General features: G+C 42.4%; 1 protein-coding gene across 1 annotated transcript in view; it reads left to right on the top strand.

The window, feature by feature from the left end:
- The window catches only part of cttnbp2 (cortactin binding protein 2), a 75202-nt gene that overhangs the window by 40442 nt on the left and 16942 nt on the right, over nt 1-17818 (top strand). Inside the window, exons 4-8 of the mRNA XM_058645082.1 lie at nt 5193-6612; nt 9800-10096; nt 13590-13689; nt 15207-15360; nt 17207-17407. Coding sequence (XP_058501065.1) covers nt 5193-6612; nt 9800-10096; nt 13590-13689; nt 15207-15360; nt 17207-17407 — 2172 coding nt within the window. The remainder of the gene's footprint in view (nt 1-5192; nt 6613-9799; nt 10097-13589; nt 13690-15206; nt 15361-17206; nt 17408-17818) is intronic.

Below are 17818 nucleotides of genomic sequence, written 5' to 3'. Positions count from 1 at the left end.
CATTGGACTGAAAGTCTTTGCGAAAAAAGATGTGGGAATGACAGAAGTAAATATCCCTGTGTGTGTGTGTGTGTGTGTGTGTGTGTGTGTGGTGTGTGTTTACAAAATTCCGTTTTTCTGTTGTGTAATTTCTATTTTTGTTGGTTGACTGTGTTGCATCTGTGTGTGTGTTGGGGGTTGATTCTTTAGGATTATATTAACTGGGCACCAGATATCTGCTATGGCTTTATCCCATCCCTCTTCTCTCTCTCTCTCTCTGGATGAGTATGGATTTGGTAATCATAACAGAGATTATGTAGTTCTGAGCCAAATCGATGTTTTGACAAGGCAGACAAGTGTGTATTTTCCTCTATTCATAAAATATGAATGTACAGTTTAATTTTGTGTTATAATATCATGGTACCGTCTCAGGGAGGCGCAGGTTAATGCCATCTAACTATTAGTTGCCACTGGCCCAGTCCCCTTTCTCATTTGCGTCCCTGCCCTGTACACCCACACTTTTGGCTCCTGAAACAGTGAGACGAGCGATGGAGGTTGAAATCTTCCCCTAAAGAGAAACTTGTCCATGTCTTTCACATAAAACATACCTTAGGTTTATTATTTCCAGTGGCGATTTTGGTCTGGAAATTCTGGTGGGGCCATGCAGGAAAATCTTATAATGCAATCCAGAAATAGCACATATTGCTCTCGTACCCTCACAACAGAAACACAGTAGCAAGTGAGAGAGAGGACCACAGCACCTTTGACACAGAATTGCAGCTGAATAATGCCATCACACAAACAATGCCAATCTGATGACATATATTATCATATCAATAGCACCACCAAATGGCAGTGTTCAAAATCTCACAATATCGCAGGTGCTGGGAGGATATCTCGGCCGGGCCCCGCCTACCGGAAACACCCCGGCACAACCAACTATTCACATACAACTACACGATGTTATATACAGTGGCTATTGCGTTCATCAAATGAAAACTGCGGACGTTTCATTGGGGACGACGTTGAATTTATTATTAACTTGTGCTCCACGACATTTTCGACACAGGAAAACATAAAAGTTTATAATCCTCCCCTGCACGGCAGCGCCCTCTGGTGGGGCATGACCCCACCGGCCCTTAATGCAAAGACGCCGCATGCCATGTTTTAGGTTCAGTGTTATTCACAGATGTTGGCATTCATAAATACACAGATTTGATCATCATTCCCACTTCCATAATAACTGGAAACAACACATATTTAACCTTTAGGGGTTCTTCTAATTTAATCCTCTAGAGGCAGCCTCCCCAGAACAAGTTTACCCTCTTGAGCACCAGATACAGATTATAGTTTTCAATTGAACTACAGCGACCAGTGACAAAACAGCAAAGCAGCACTGCGTACATGTAAAGTCACAGGCTCTGTGTATAGTACATGGAGGGATCTCCTGGTTGGTGTGTAGAGTGAATTTCACCAGGACTGTCAGTGCTATCTTTACCCTCTTCATCCATTTCCACTCTTGTTCTCTGGTGAGTAAGGTATTGAATTATCCATGAGGTCTTGGGTTAGGCTGACAGCAGGCTGGCATTTGTACCTAACACACTCTGAATCAGTTCATGGCACAATGAAGACACCCCCACTCTTTCATCATGAATCAGTCATGAAGTCAGAGGAAGCTTCCACCTCTTCACAGCAGCAGCAGCAGCAAACTCTCACAAACCGTGACGGAAAATCACTGGATTTGTCAGTTTTTGTTCCACATTCATTATATGTTGTCAACGTAGAGGCTGGATTTGGAAACAAGGTCACTACTGTGTGTGCTGAAATTCCTTTTTCCTTAAATAGTGCTCAGGCCTCCGCTTCCTCCTTAGCTCCACACAAGGCTCAATAGTAGCTAAAGAGGCTGCTGTATTCTGCCGTGGTGCTTCACAGTTTTGTGCTGCAGCTTTGTGAGGTATAATTTGATATGTGTTAAAATATTTCATTCAGCATTTGGGAATCTCAAGTACAGAGACTGATTTTCTTAAGGTGTCTTCGAGGACTTTCAACAGAAAGCTCTCACTTACTCATTGTTTACTTTATCCTCCACATGAGGGTCATGTGATGACTGGAGCTGATCCCAGCTGACGTAGGGTAGAAGGCGGAGGTACACCATGGTCAAGTTACTGGTCCATCACAGAGCAAACACACAGAGAAGAACAACCATTCATTCTCACATTCACACCCATGCTCAATTTACTGTCCAATTAACCTCTGCATGTTTTTGGATTGTGAGGAAACTGGAGAACCCGGAGAAAACCCATGCACACACGGGGAGAACCTGTAAACTCCACATAGACAACAGTGCTAGCCACTAACTAACATTTGACCCCAACAAAAAACAGTTATTGTTACAAACTGTGGATGAAGTTTTTACACACAGGTATCAGCTTAATGCCGGATTATCACCTTCAGTCAAAGAGGCTACATTTGCAGTAAGACCATCAAAACCTTTTTATTCAGTTTAATTAAACCACTTCCTTAGCAGTAGGGTATTGTTACCAAATAAAAAACTCTGAAGAAAAGCTGAATCATCCCCAAAAAAGAGGGAGATGTACCTTGTAACTTGCAGCTTCGAGCTATGTTAAGTTTGTCTTGCAGGTATTGAGATGTTGTTGAATTGACTGTACACTTTATGCTTTAGTAAAATGATGGTAGATTGTTCTTGGTTTGGACAAAGTCAACTTTGATTTAAAACTTAAGCATGGAGGAGGCCATCTGACACATTTTCTGACATTTAGAGATAGAAGCAGAGACACTACGACTACGAGGTTGCAGATACCGCACACTCCACCTCTTTATACTGTGTTAAATGTAAAAAAAGGCTTACAGTTTATTGCACAATCAGTGCACTTCACCTCTCTCATTTTGCTGCAGGTGGAAATCGAGAGGGTGGATACTCCAGTGTTGCATGTCAGGACCTAAAGGAACCTGAAGGGTCATGATGGTTTTTATACATACCATACCATGTTTTCAGGCACACATTGCGATGGAATAACATCTAAAAATGAGCACAACCATGTTCGTATTTGCCCTTAAATTGTATTCAACTTGGATTATGGTGTCATCGGTGGTGGGTTTTTTTTATGTCTGTTTATTAACTGCTGCCCAGTTTGTCACCACTTTTACAACATCCCTGCATTTGTTTCCCTGAGGATTTAGAAAATTTACAACAGGCATAATCCTCACCCAATTAGCAGCTCGTCGTAGCACCTCCTTCCGAGTAACAACTGGTGTTTTCTGCTTAGCGGAAGGTCTCGTTTGGGACAGGGGTTGGTGCTGTGTCAGCACTTTTGTTTTGAGGCTCGTTAGAGCGAAGGGGTCTTGGCAGTTGGGTGTGGAGTCCCGGCTAAGCCCTGTTACCCTCTGCGAAGCCAACTCTGAGCCAACAATAGCAGCAATGCTCCAAATATAGAATCCAGAGCTTTGACAAGTCATTGAAATTCAACCATATGAAGACTCTGTATCTCTGTGAACACACTCTTACCCCAGTCCAATCCCTGTGGATTAATAAAGTGTTTAATGCGTATACATTTCCTTGTGATGAAACTGATTTGCCTTTATGCTCTCATGAGAGTTGCTCTAAGGTGTCATTACCAAGTCAGTAATTAAGATTTAGATGGTTGTATTGCCCAAGAGCATTTTCTTAATTATAGTACTTTGTTTGTGTCAGAGAGAGATCCTTCTCTGTATTATTCAGTTGTTTAATTTAACCAAAAGCTCACATAAACACATGATAGTGTTTTTAGGCTGTGCAGTACACGTCGTGTTTCAGATGAGGTCTTCAAGTGAGACAGGTGGTATGAGTGTAGCCAGTGGTAGGTGTGAAAAATGTCTTGAGTGACATTGCTGGAGCTTGTATAGTACTGTATGTACAGTGTGTAAAAGTGCTATGGTAGTGCTGGTGAGGGCATGAAAGCCTAAATTTGGTGACGCCACAAATCCATCAGGCATCGGGTATCTAGTTTAAAAGTAAATCAAAAAGAAAATCACCCAGTTTTGTTAAACACAAGAAAAAAAACATAACAAAATGATGTGACTGCAACCAAACATGTGAAAAATATCACTTCTCCACATGCTCGTGGAGAAGCAACAGGTGGTTTGATATCATAGCTGTTGTTCGTAATCTGCACAAAGACGTAACAAATGTTTTCGTAAGTGCTGCTCAGTCTCTGTAGCTTTTAGTTCAGGATGGTAATACTTAACGACGAGTACACAAGCACATAATGGCACAACAGCGCATGTGGAGCAGCAGCAGACCCTCTCTCCTCCTCATCCACCCATCAGAGTGTTGGAGGACAGTGGCAGAAAACATGCTGCACATAAAACGCTAAATGAACGTGTGAGTGAATGGCTGTGAATAGGTGAAACTGTCGTGTAAAGCACCTTTGAGTGGTCATCAAGACGATAAAAGTGCTTATATATAGTACTCTACATAGAGACCATTTAGCATTTACCTCATCAGTGAAGTGTTTGTTGGAAAATATTAGACACAGAAGAAAGAAAAACCCACTTTCAGTGACACAAAACAGAAAAACTGCCATTTCTCACATTTAATAAGCTGGAACAAGCAAGTGTTTGGTATTCTTTGCCTGTAAATGACTAAAACAAAGAAGTGATAATGAAAGTTATTGACCTGCCAATTTTCAAGTTCAAGATTAGAATTGGAATTAGTTTTATTTGCACACACACACACACACACACACACACCAATTAGTGATCATGGATATGACCTCTGCATTTAACCCATCCTTTTTTTACACACCAGTAGTGAACACACACAAAGTGAGCACAGGAGCGGTGGGCAGCGCTTATTTGCACCTGGGAAAAATTGGTGTTTGGGAACCTTACTCGGGGGCACCCCATCCTTTGACCTGTCCCATGATTTGAATCAGTGATCCTCCGGTTACAAGCCCAATTAATTTCCACTTGGCCGTGGGCTGCCACAAACATAGCTCATGTCGTTGCAGCAATATGTAAATGTGTTTTATGGTCATCAGGAGATGCCACGGCTAACTTTATTGTACCTTTATGACAGCAGTCATATTGTGTGTCATTGATTACTTGATGAAAGACTGTGTAGATCTACCAAGCTCTACTCCTGCTCTTTTGGGTTTGTGAAAATGTGTTATTGCCCTGAGATTCCATCCTCTGATTTGTGTTTTTTCTTCCAGTTGGAGATGGAGAAACTACAGCTTCAGAGTCTGGAGCAGGACCATCGCAAGCTGACAGCGCAACTGAAGGACGAGCGTGAGAAGAACAAGCACATTGTCATGATGTTAGTGCGAGAGTGCAAGCAGCTTGCCACGCGGGTGGTAGAGGAGTCGCAGAGGTTCGACGAGCTCCAAGCTCGCCTGGACGAGGAGAACCGCACCTCTGGCCGCTTGCAGGACGAGCTGAGCACCGAGCGGCAGCATAGTCAGCAGATGGAGGCCAAGATGGAGAAGCAGCTGTCGGAGTTTGACACAGAACGGGAACAGCTGCGTGCCAGGCTGGGCCGTGAAGAGGCTGAGAGCCAGAGTTTGCGGCAGCAGGTGGAGCAGCTCAGGACTGAACGCAGTGATAGGAATGCTGCTATCGCCCAGTCTGCTGCTGCTGTAGCTGAACTAGCTGCTTCTACCAGTACACCACCCAAACCTAAAACCCTGAAGTCTGTTTCCATAGCCACAGAGCCCCTCAGCTCTCGAACAGCATCTTGCCAAACTGACCTGCCCCCAACTGAGGTGGAGGGTCCTAAGAAGACCCCACTCACTATCCCTGTCAAACCATCACCTGCCAACTATGTGGGTCTGAGTCTGCCAAAGACGTCTGGCCGAGGGATCGTCCACAGCAGCTCAGGAGGACTTGCACAGACAGAAAATGGCTCTGAGGGCCAAGCTCCCCATGGTTTACCTACCGGGGTCAGCCCTCGTGTCCAGGCGGCCCGCTACAAGTTCCAGGAACAGGACCAAAATGGCTCGGCATCTCAGACTCCTCCATCCCGTGACCTCTCACCCACCAACCGTGACAACTTTGCGGCCAAGCAGCAAGCTCGTCACACTGTCACACAGGTTCTGTCCCGCTTCACCAGTCCTCCAGCAGGAGGTGGTGGACCACTGCGTCCAGGCCTACCCCACTCTGCCTCAGAGGGAGGTCCTTTTCCTGGCCGCCTGAGCCATCCAATCGGTCTTAAATCACCAACGGTGGCCAGGATCGACCGGGGAAACCCTCCCCCTATTCCTCCCAAAAAGCCAGGGCTTTCCCAGACCCCCTCTCCTCCTCATCCACCCATCAAGGTGGTGGGGGACAGCAGTCGCTCCCCTGGGGCTGGGCTAAAACCAGCCACACCCCAGCTGCCGCCCAAACCAGCTCTGGACCTGGTCCCAGCCCTGACGGCCTCTCAGGTGGGTGCCTGCCCCCGCTCCCCGGGGCCTGGCCGGGGCCCTCAGCGGCAGCCGGCAGCAGCATGTGCAGAGTGTCCCCCCATCATCAGCCCTGCCATCACTGTCAGTAGCCCCTCCTCCATAAACCCCTCCTCCACCTCCTCCTCCGTTAGTGCTCCATCTTCCCGTAGCCCCCGTGCCTCAGCAAGCAGCCCCCTGGCAACAGCATCAGGTAAAGGGGCTCCTCCATGCTCCGTCTCCCTCCAGTTCTCCCCACTGCCTCTTTTCTTCCACTGTCTGTCCACAGTGCTAGCCTAGCTTAGCTGAGCATAGTGATCAGGTCACAGGGAAACTAGCCTACTCACAGGAATGCAACACAGAATAGCACATCGGTCAGTTCAGTTTATGCAAGATCCGATGTCGCCCACTGCAATCTCTCTCCACTCATCTCTCTATCTCTGCCCTTAATGTCTCCTCTCTGGGCACCTTCTGTCTCCCATGTTGTCACGTTAGCCATGTCAGCTGTCACTACCAGCAGTGGACATTGACAACATGACGCTAACATGTGTGATTTATCACAGCAGAAGGATTGTGTCAGGGTAAATTCAGCCAGACCAGATATCTCCCCTCTCGTGCACTCTGATTGGTTTGTAGGTCTTCCTACCAGTAACCCCTGTCCTCTCTGAAGCTGATGCCAGAGGCTGCTCTCTCCTTCCCTCACCCTTTACCATCCTGCAGTAGCATGTCACCTCCTGTACTCACATTGTCTCAGCTTCCATTAACCTGTCTCCACTTATCTTCTGTCCAGTCTGTTTCATATATTGTAGCATTTACGTGTCCCTTGATGTGCATGTTGTGCCACACTTAGATATACTTTGTTGTTTTGGCTAATGCTAGTGTGTTGCAACCTTTATTGCCGCAGTTGGAATAGCTCTGTACTCGCTATGATCCAACACATTACAGCAGGTTTTCAACCCATGGGATCAGGGACTGTGGTGACAGAAGACAAAAGACTCCAAGGTCTGGGTCATACTTTCCATGTTCTACGTCAGCAGAGCACCACAATGCTTTTCCGCATGCCTTGTACATGGCTGCAGTTCCATTCGGACTAAAATGAGACTCTGCATCGGTCGAGCTTTACATGTATGGGTATTTGATACCATTTCATTCCAGCAGGAGTGATTTCTCAGAAGGACTTTGCTACAGATTTGTGAACTTATAGAGATAACCTCAAGCAAGCATTCATGGTTAGCATCTTCTTTGTTTGTCTGGACAGGAAAGTGTTTTTGGTACAAGGTGTTGGTTGCGCGGATGACATTTATGTCATAAATCTCTGTGGACATCTGCAGACCTGGTGATGTGGAAAGTATGGCCCATTTTACTAATACCAGTATATTTACAAATGCAGAATAGAACAACAGGAGAGCAGAGTGCTCTCATAGCTTAAAGTGGAAGTGCTTTCAGTAGGACGCATTCTTTTTTACACCATATGCAGACACACACATGCACACCAACAACACAACACATGTCCAGGTTACCACATATTACTGAAAGCCTTGTACAGTACCTGCTGAAAGATGTGTGTAAAAGCACCTGAACACAGAGGAAACCAGTGATTACACTGGAGCCAGGAACATTACTCAGTGTGAGCAGCCTACAGCAATTTTGTCTGTGAATGTGTGTGTGTGTTTGGGAGTAATATACATATATATTTATATGTGTGTGTGTGTGTGTGTGTGTACACTGCTTAACAAATGTATTGGACCACCACCCAAAGCCAAAGCTGCCTAAAATGAACAGCATTGGTAATTATCAAGATCTTTTTTTTATATGTACAGTTGAAGCTCTTTAACTGAAATTATATTTTTAATGTAAAAGTATAATTATTATTGTTATCCATTTATTTTCAGTAAGAGTAAAGCACATTATTATTTCTTGTCAAATTATAGTTATTTACTTGTAATCCTGAAAGGAAAAATATCTTTTAGGCGTACACATGTGGGTATAAAAATGTGAATACATTTTGTTATTTGACAAATAAACAACAAACACATTTTTAGTTTTTTGAAAGATCCCTAAAATATTTATGTTTTCTCATTTGACTAAATTTGAACACATTTGTTAAGCACTGTATATACTGGGATTTATAAGGTATGTCTGTTTGTAGTCAAACTATACCAGGATATGATATTTTAAAAAAAGAAAATTATATTGCCCAGCCCTAAGTGTTATGTACAAAAAAGCCACAAATTCTCCAGTGTTACAAACCTTTAAACTTTAATTTCACGTGATTACAAATCTGCGTTGAGGAGAACACCTTCTCACCTGAGAGCAACCAGGAAAGACTTCAGCCTTTGTACAATCACCACCAACTCTGAATATAACACAGTGTTGCTGAGATTCTTTGACTTCACTCTCCCTTTGTCTCCGTTTCACTGTTACACTGTTAACCAGCTCACGTCCAACCACACGTTTTCTTCATCTCTTCGTTTATTTACTTTGCTGGATCATTTTAAAATAATGCTCCGTAAATGCAATGCTCTTGTACAGCATTTGTATTCGTCCTCTATGTGAATTATAGTGATGAGTGATTGAACTGGAAGGTAAATGCCGTCTACTTTCATGTGACGACAGACTCTTTGGGTCGCGGCTGCAGCTGCTCATGTGCGTTTGATTCCAGACATTTTATTGGAGGTTTCCTGCGTCAGCAACTCTTGGAAGCGCTTTGGGCTTTTTCTAGGACATGGAAAAAGAATTAAGCGCAATCCAAAGTTACACTAGCAAATACAATAGATATGATTTATCACCACGAGCAACAGTAAAATAGAAGGAGGCAAAAAATTTGGTTTAAATGAGGCACAGCGGGAGAGTTAATGTCTCACCCTATGTTTGGGATATTGTGTCTTGTTCTGTGGCTCGTCAGATGTATCACTCCAAGTCTTAAATAACCAATGATGTAGGTGTTTTTCTGGGTAACAACTTTTTTAGAGATATTATATTTGTTTTAACAGTACAATTTTATGCCTGGTGCGTCTGAAGAACATAAAAAGCTGCTCATATACACTTATCTCTCACATTATCACACTATCAAATCACCATTGACAAATAAATAATACTCGTATGAGTTAATATACAGGATGGATAATATAAGGCCAAGCTGTAGTGTCATGTACATGTGAGTACAGTTTGATATTTTACACATTAGGAGGAGGAAGCTCCTTCACTGGGTTTAGATAAAGGCTAATTGTTACAGTGTGGATCTGAAGTGTCCTCTGTTTCCTTTTCAACAATTCCTCCTTTTTTTTTTAAACCCTGACCCTCCCATCCTCAGCACTTCTAGTCTCTTCCTCTTCCTCCTCCTCATCGTCACTCTCCTAGTTTAACCTGTGCTACTCCTGCTCCTCCTCACCCCCCTGCAGGCTGGTGTCCCTCCGTAGTCTCCTCTCTAAGTGGCGGTGGGCCTGCTGCCCTGGACGGCGGGCGCCCCCTGCTCTTCCAAGCTGCTTCCCAGGGAAATGTCACTTTATTGTCAATGCTGCTTAACCAACCAGACCTGACCACCACCACCACAACCACCACCACCACCAACACCACCAACATCACCTCTATCACCGCCATGGAGAACAAACCCAATCATCTTGACCAAGACCACCACCTCGACGACAACCACAACCAAACCTCTGCCTTGTTTGCTGCTGCTCAGAACGGACACACAGGTAACATTGGACTTTTAATTCATCAGCACTTTAGTGACCTCATAATAATAAGCAAGATTTATTTATTTATTATAATTTTTTTTTTTTTATAAAGGGACAGTGTACATTTAAAAATGTGAACATATAATGTTGTGCTAATTTAATGTTGGGCTGCAACTAATTCATATTTGAATAATTTGTCAATTGTTTTCACAATTCAGCGAATAATTTTTTGGTTTGTAAAATGTTGATCACTGGAAATGATGATGTTTTGTCCTCAAATATTCAGTTTTAATGATTTCTTATTTATTTATATGGATATAGAGTTATATGGAGCAAAGAAAGCAGAAAATATTCACATTTAAGAAGCAGACTAATTTGTCTTAATTCTTTAAAAAACACGATTAATGGATTATAAAAACAGTTCATGATTAATTTAGTGATCAATTAATGCTTGATTAATTTGATAGTCGTTGCAACTCTAATTTTATGCACTCAGATTATATTTTCGAGCAAATTCACATCTGCAGTCCCTTAGCAGGTCAGAACTACACACAACATGTAGTGCAAAACTAACAAAGCCCATCACAGATGTATATTTGCCGAAAAAAATAAATAAAATCAAGTCCTTAAGATCATGCAGTGTCAAAATCAGAGTGTGCAGAGTTGAGCAGCTTTTAGAAGACTTTTCTTCACGGGTTGAGTGTTGTTGTTTAAGGTTTGAAGGGTCACTTCAGTGTCAGTGAGAGTTTTAGCATGCTAATTTAGAAGATTGTTGCCATGGTCACTTACAGCAACATCTGTCACTCTGTGGTCACGTCACATGCAGCAGTGAAGTGTAGCTCTGCATATTAAAAGCACAGTTCTGCTGCTGCCCACTGGGAACAGAAAGCCTGTGTGTGGTTTCAGTCAGGGCTTGGCTACTTTATTGATTGATTGATTGATTGATTGTCAAAGAGTAGTGGAAACACCCAGAGGCTGGCATTGATTATTATTGATTGATAAACAGAACAGAAGGTGATAAACCTAAATGCAAACAAAGGGTTCACAGAGGAGCTACATTTCGACTACTATGCATGAATAAGTAATAAACGATGAATTCCTTACAGGGATCATAACCATTATTATAATGACTGCAAATGCAATCTATGTGTAAGTAAGGTTAAGCTGTGTATATGTATATATATTTATATATATATATATATATATATATATATATATATAAATACACACAAATACACACATTGTTATATTGTGCATCTTTTGGTACCGCTTTATGAAGAGACTAGCTGAATAAAGTATTTATAAATGGTTTATAATTACATTATTTAGGTTGCAAACACTTACAAATATTAAATAAACTTAAACAAGTTAAATCATTTAACTGTTAAATTGTTAAATGCACCAGCACCATGTCACATGACCAGTCAAATTTGCTCTTATAAGCCGCTCTACAGGAACCTAAAGCAGATGACATGGGTTTTTAACCGCTCACTCCAAACGTCCATAAAGAGGCTGAATTTCTTTGCTGGGTCTCAAGTTGGTGCCCGGTACTAAGGGAGCACACACACACACACACACACACAGACCTCAGCCAGCTGCAACAATGTTCCTGCACCTCATACAAACACACCTCAGAAAAACTGAATCGTCACTTAAATGTCAGCAGGGGTCCTATTTTTTATTGGGTTTTCAACATCTGCTTATGCCTTTCAAAGACCAGGTGCTGATGATAAACACTTAACATGTTCTGCAGTTGTTGCTGCATGAGCTGGGCGCCGATGCCATTATGTTGGCAGTAGTTAATGAGAGGGACTGTCATATCAGGGCCGTGTGACCTCGGTGCAGATCTCACACTCACACTTGTGCACATTAACCATAACACACACACACACACACACAGAATAATTGATGCATGTTGCACTTACACACATACATGGCAGATCAATCAGGATGTGTCTCCCTGCTGAGATGTTTAATAACACTGTCAGTCTAGATGTGTTGATCCATGAACATGGCTAATGCAGCCGAAGGATTATAGATAGCCTCACACACACACACACAGGTTTGTGCAGCTGTTCTTCATTAGACACTGTATTGACTTCCATTCATTTGGACGGCCTAAACAAAACATTATCCCCAACCTTAACCTATCCACACTTCAAATCTTAGCCCTAAATATAACCAGTTCCTCAGAAATGAGGTTCTGCCCTCATTACGAGCAGGTTTCGGTCTCCGTGGAGGGACTACTGGCCCTGCCAAAGTCATTGTCTATGCCAGGCCGCTCTCCTCCCTCCGTCAGTGTCATTGTCCTTTTCTCCAGAGCTGCTCATCTTTGTCTGATGTGATCACATTCACCCCAGTGGGCGTCCGTTTAACTGTTATGAAACATAGCACAAGCCTTGATACAGTGACAGAGTAATGAATTTATCTCAGCAAAGAGAAAACCAGGCTGCTCCTGCTGAGAGTTTCTAACAGACCCTGAGGCGAGTGCATGAACTCTGAATTCTGCTCCAGATTCACCAGGTCTTCACACTTGCCCCTGACATTTTAGACCTCTGTTTTTTTGTCTTGAAAACTCTGGGGCAGCAGTTTAGTCTGGACGGACAGAAACATCCTGATTTATCAGCTACAAAAAACAACAAAAGGAACAAGTTCCTTTAATACTTATTTTAGGAAACACTGCAGTTTACATGTATGTTGTAATTACGTGTAACATGCTGTTGAGTTCGAAATTGCAATACAGCCTATTGCAATTTTCAAATCGTAAGAGACACAATATTTTCAAAGTCAGAATATCATTTTATATGAATTATTGTCTGGATCTATACACAGATCTATTCTACAGACTGAAGGGAACATCTTTGTTTCTCACAGATCTGCACAAATATCACACAGTAATCATTTTAAATATGTTTTTTTTTTTTAATGTATAATGATCTAAAAATGACCATTCCCCTGATATCACCGCAATAAGATATTTATCCAAAATCGTTCAGCCCTAGCAGAGAGTGGCTCAGAGCTTCCAGCTAAAGATGATACTTATGGATTTAGAGCCAAATATAAAGCTCATTCTACGGATCAGACGGCTTCAGACGCGTAGAGAGATAAAACCAGGGTTGATACTGGTCTGACATGTCAGCGATAAATAGCTCCACAAACCAAGGACTGGCTCTAAAAGGGACTTTGAACAAGCCTCTTTCTTCCTGCGCTCCTGAGTAACATGATGCCTACATTGTGCTACGTGTCTGTTTTCATGCAACAATAGGCATGAAAGCATGAAACAAGATCATCTGACATGGGTGTTCATCTGAAAAGATTAGTGGCGCACCAATATTGCATGATGGACCTTTTATTAAGTGCACTGTGTGATTGAAGGGGTTTCTGTCACCATTACCATACCTACTACAGTATCCATGGCAACAAGTCCAACGGTGTACATTGACGGTGTTTCACAGCAGATGATGATGATGATGATGATGGTGTTCTCGCTCTTTTCCTCCGTCTCCATCAGAGTGTGTGAAGCTGCTGCTGTTTTCGGGAACGCCTGCTGATGTTACTGAAAAAAATGGACTCACGTCTTTGCACATGGCTGCTGCCCACGGCCACAGCAGGTGAGCCCCGCACCCTCCGACCTGACACACGCGTGCACAGGCACACAGACGCACAGTCGCACAGACACACACATGCTGCCGCGCTCCTGTTTAAACGCTTCCATCGTCACTGATAATGTGGAGTCTTCAAAACAAAGGCAAAACTTCATCATCACAACGGCATCACGGGATTGTCATTGTGCTGCGGTGCAGAAATAATGAAGAGAGTCAGACATCCTTGAAATAAACACACAACAAATAATCCTGTTGCAGTTGCCCTCAGTATTTCCACTCTTCTCATCACTAGTTTATCCTCTTTAAACATCAACCCCCTGTTTGAACCTTTAATTATTAATGATGACAGAAACATCTGTTCCTACAGTGCATTAACTGTCCGTACTGTTCTCCTCACATTGATCCTGATTTATTGTTCAGCTTAAGCACAAGCTTAGAGTCAGAGGTGCTGCTGTCAACTGCAGTGGTGTGTGTGTGTGTGTGTGTGTGTTTGCTCAAGCCACGATGCCCACGACCAGCTGCAGAATGTGCAGTGTTGTAATATCTGATCACAGTGTTATTTATAGAGTGGGGATATCCACAGCCACATTTAAAACAGCTCTTCAGTGTAAACTTGGATTTTTGTGAATTAGTCAGCACTCTTATTTATTCATCTACGTGTGTATTGATCCTGACATGTGACAACGTGTCTTTTGTAACACCAATCTTCATACTTCTACTTCATAAAACATTCACAGCTGAATATCTGCCGGTATTCTTCTGTTTCTTCAGCATCTGCCAATTTACACACCAGAGATAAAACAGTCTCTACGAATTATTGTGTTAGTGCGACTAAATCTGGATGTTAGTCGGCCCGAAATTGTACTAAATCTTAAAGTCGGACTAACTTACCCAATGTGACTGAGAGTCGAGCTACTATACATGTAAACCTTCAATCTGACCAGAGTTGGACTCAAGTTTACAGAAGAATTAGACTAAAGAATAAGAAGATAAAAAAAGAAGAAGAATAAATCCATAATCCATAATCCATAATCCATAATCTTTTCTGTGAATCCAGTACTTGTTTAGTCCATAAAATGTCAAATCAGTGTTGAAATGATGATGTTTTTAAATGTCTTCTTTTGTCCACAAACAATTAATCACTTTTAATTATTTCTTTGTTATAAGGAGCAAAGAAAGAGGAAATGTTCACATTTCACATTTAAGAAGCTGAAAAATCAGAAATACTTGTTTGAATTATTGAAAAAAAAGCGCTCAAAATAGTCAATTTAGTAATAGATTTATTGAATAATCGTTGCAGAAACCACTGAATACGAACAAGCTGAAAGGGGGCGTTCCGATCCCCAGTCGATTGAAGGCAGACACACTTTATTCAATAAATCATTTTATACAATAAGTCCCACTCATGCTTGTATACTGTTCTACTTACGTATACTGGGACAAGAACAGTGGTTTTTTACAGTTGTCACGTGTATAATACGTTAGGAAACCCGTGTGTTGCTAACGTCACCTCCTCCCTCCAGCTGCGTGGAGGTGCTGCTGTCCGCAGGAGCTGCTGTGGACGCGGCGGCAGCAGAGGGGGGGCAGACCCCCCTCTTTCTGGCCTGTGAGGCGGGACAGCCGGACTGTGTCCGGGTCCTGCTGAGCGCCGGAGCCGACCGCTCACGCACCACAATGGTGAGTCTGACCACACCAGCCACTGGTAGTAATAATAATAATAATTATTATTAATTTGAACATCAGGACATGGATGTAAAGTTCAGAGTTTGGTATTGTGATAAAAAACATTGAAAGAGAAAACTTAAAACTTAAATAACTATAATTATGCAAGTATTGAAATAATGATAAATGATATAGAGTGCATATTTGACTAGTCACAGTTTGTTTTATGTACTTCATGTCATACACAAACACATTGTTCCCCATGAATGATGATGATGGTGAATCTTGGTTTTGAAATAAAAGACATTTTGTTGTTATTGTTGGTTATAGTGTATATTTCAGTGAAAATAAGATTAAGTTAAAAAAAAATAGTAAGTAGTGAGAGATTTACATTTGATAAAACTTCAGATAATTTGACATTCTTGTTGACCTGGATCTATTTGCTGAAGACATTCTCTGAATATACTTGTGTGGAGTTTTTATTCACAGCAGGAACAAACTCTCACGTGTTTTTAACTGTTTTACATAAAACATTTAACTCCTCACTGGGCTTTGTCGCTCTGCTTGGTGTAAGTTCAGTGGTGTATGCGCTTCCTGGGTCTCCGTGGTAACCATAGGGGGCTGTTGGTTGCCATGGCAGCATGCAGTGAGACCCCCCCCCCCCCTCACACACACACATATTTAGTTACCTGCTTTGTTCTACATTTAGCCCCGGCTTCGCTGCAGAGGCAAAGAGCTGCCAACGTCTCTATTGCACATCCGACCTCCTCAGCACAGAGGTATTTTTAGACGGCAGAAAATGTTGGCCACTGTGTCGACTTGGGTCAGACGTAATGATTTTACGTAGAGGAGGAGGAGGAGGAGGAGGAGGAGTTCTCATCCGAGTTAAAAGAGTGCAGTCTGAATGTGCATTACTTTCAGTTACAGCTTTTTTTGTTTTCTAATGTATTGGTGGTCATTTAGATTTAAATAGATTCTTACTGCAGGAGACCAGTGACCTCGTACAGTAGAAACGGACAGCAAGTTATTTTGGCAACAATCGTCTTCTTCGTTGTTGTTTAACGGCAGTTGGCTTCCCTAATGTTGCATTACTGTCTGCACTCCTTGGCTATATTTTACTGTTGTAGTATTGAGGTCAACTGGGAATCTTTAAAGGGAAAGATCTGTTTCTTTGAGTGTGGACTTGCACTTATACTGACTTATAGCCACTTAACAATCATCTCGCAGAATAAAAAAACGGTGTTTGTTTGCTGGTTCATTTCAGTGTTAGACAGACTTTCTCAGCTGGAAACTGAAGTTTGTAAACTGCTGATGGTCTTGTGCCAAAGTCCATTAAGAAAATCACAGATTTTACTGCTGTGCCCCTTTTAGCGAAAAACTTTGATTTTCTCTATGAACTGTGGTGCAGTAGAGTGATTTGTTGTGAGACTTCAGTTTCCAGTTCCACTTTCAGCATCTGAATAAGACTTATAAAGTCCCCAAACTCCATGTTAGCCTTTTACCAATGTGAAATTTGCTAATTCCTCAAAAAGAAGTTGTTGTATACACGTGTATAATAATGCAAGAACATTGAGAACCTGTTTGTGATTCTCACTTTTGTGCTACCCTATAAGTAAGTAAGTGGTCTCTCATGTGCTGTTTAACTTAATTCATACACTTCAGAAAATGCATTTCAAACACTTTCAGACTTAAAAAATACACAGTTTCCTCAGATTCTTTAAATTGTTGTATATATACACACACACGTGTATATATATGTATATATGTATATATATACATATATATACTAGTGTATATATATATATATATATATACTATATATATCACTATATATCACTAGTTGCTCCTCCTCTTCCTGTAGGACGGCTGCACGGCTCTGCATGCGGTGGTGAGCTCGGGACATGTGGACACGCTGCGTCTACTTCTCTGCCACCCACCTGTGGGTGACCCCACTGTGACCCCTGACCCCTCTGGCGCCCTGGCGCTGCCCGCTGCTCTTCTGAACCAGGCCAACAGTGACGGCTGGACTGCTGCTCACATGGCTGCTGCTCTGGGACTCAAGGTGAGAAGAATGAAAAACAGCCAGGTGACGGATTATTTGTCCGTTGTGCACTGGACTGTAACACAATGACTGACTCACTGCAAGTATTTAGTAACTTTGAAGTCAGAAAACTGAGTATGAAGCTGTGCATCCCTCAGCTTATCCTTTTACTCTGAAACTGCTACAGAAAACGCTCTGTGTGTGTGTGTGTGTGTGTGTGTGTGACGTATTCTGCTCGAATCAGATATTGATACTATGGTCACAAGGGAGCCTCGCAGCGCAGCTTAATAGCCTGAAAAGCGCGTCTTGGGCTCAGTGTGGCCGCTCTAATCGAATCACCCGTGTGCCTTAATGAAAAGTAAGACGTGCCGTGATGTGACACAGATGGCTCAGGCCTTAATCTGCCACATCTTTCACAAATATCCAGCCTTG

Source organism: Solea solea, chromosome 12 (genome assembly GCF_958295425.1).
Source record: "Solea solea chromosome 12, fSolSol10.1, whole genome shotgun sequence".
NCBI classification, from domain to species: domain Eukaryota; kingdom Metazoa; phylum Chordata; class Actinopteri; order Pleuronectiformes; family Soleidae; genus Solea; species Solea solea.
The sequence above is the reverse complement of the archived record's forward strand: the minus strand, read 5'-3'. Positions and strand labels throughout refer to the sequence as shown.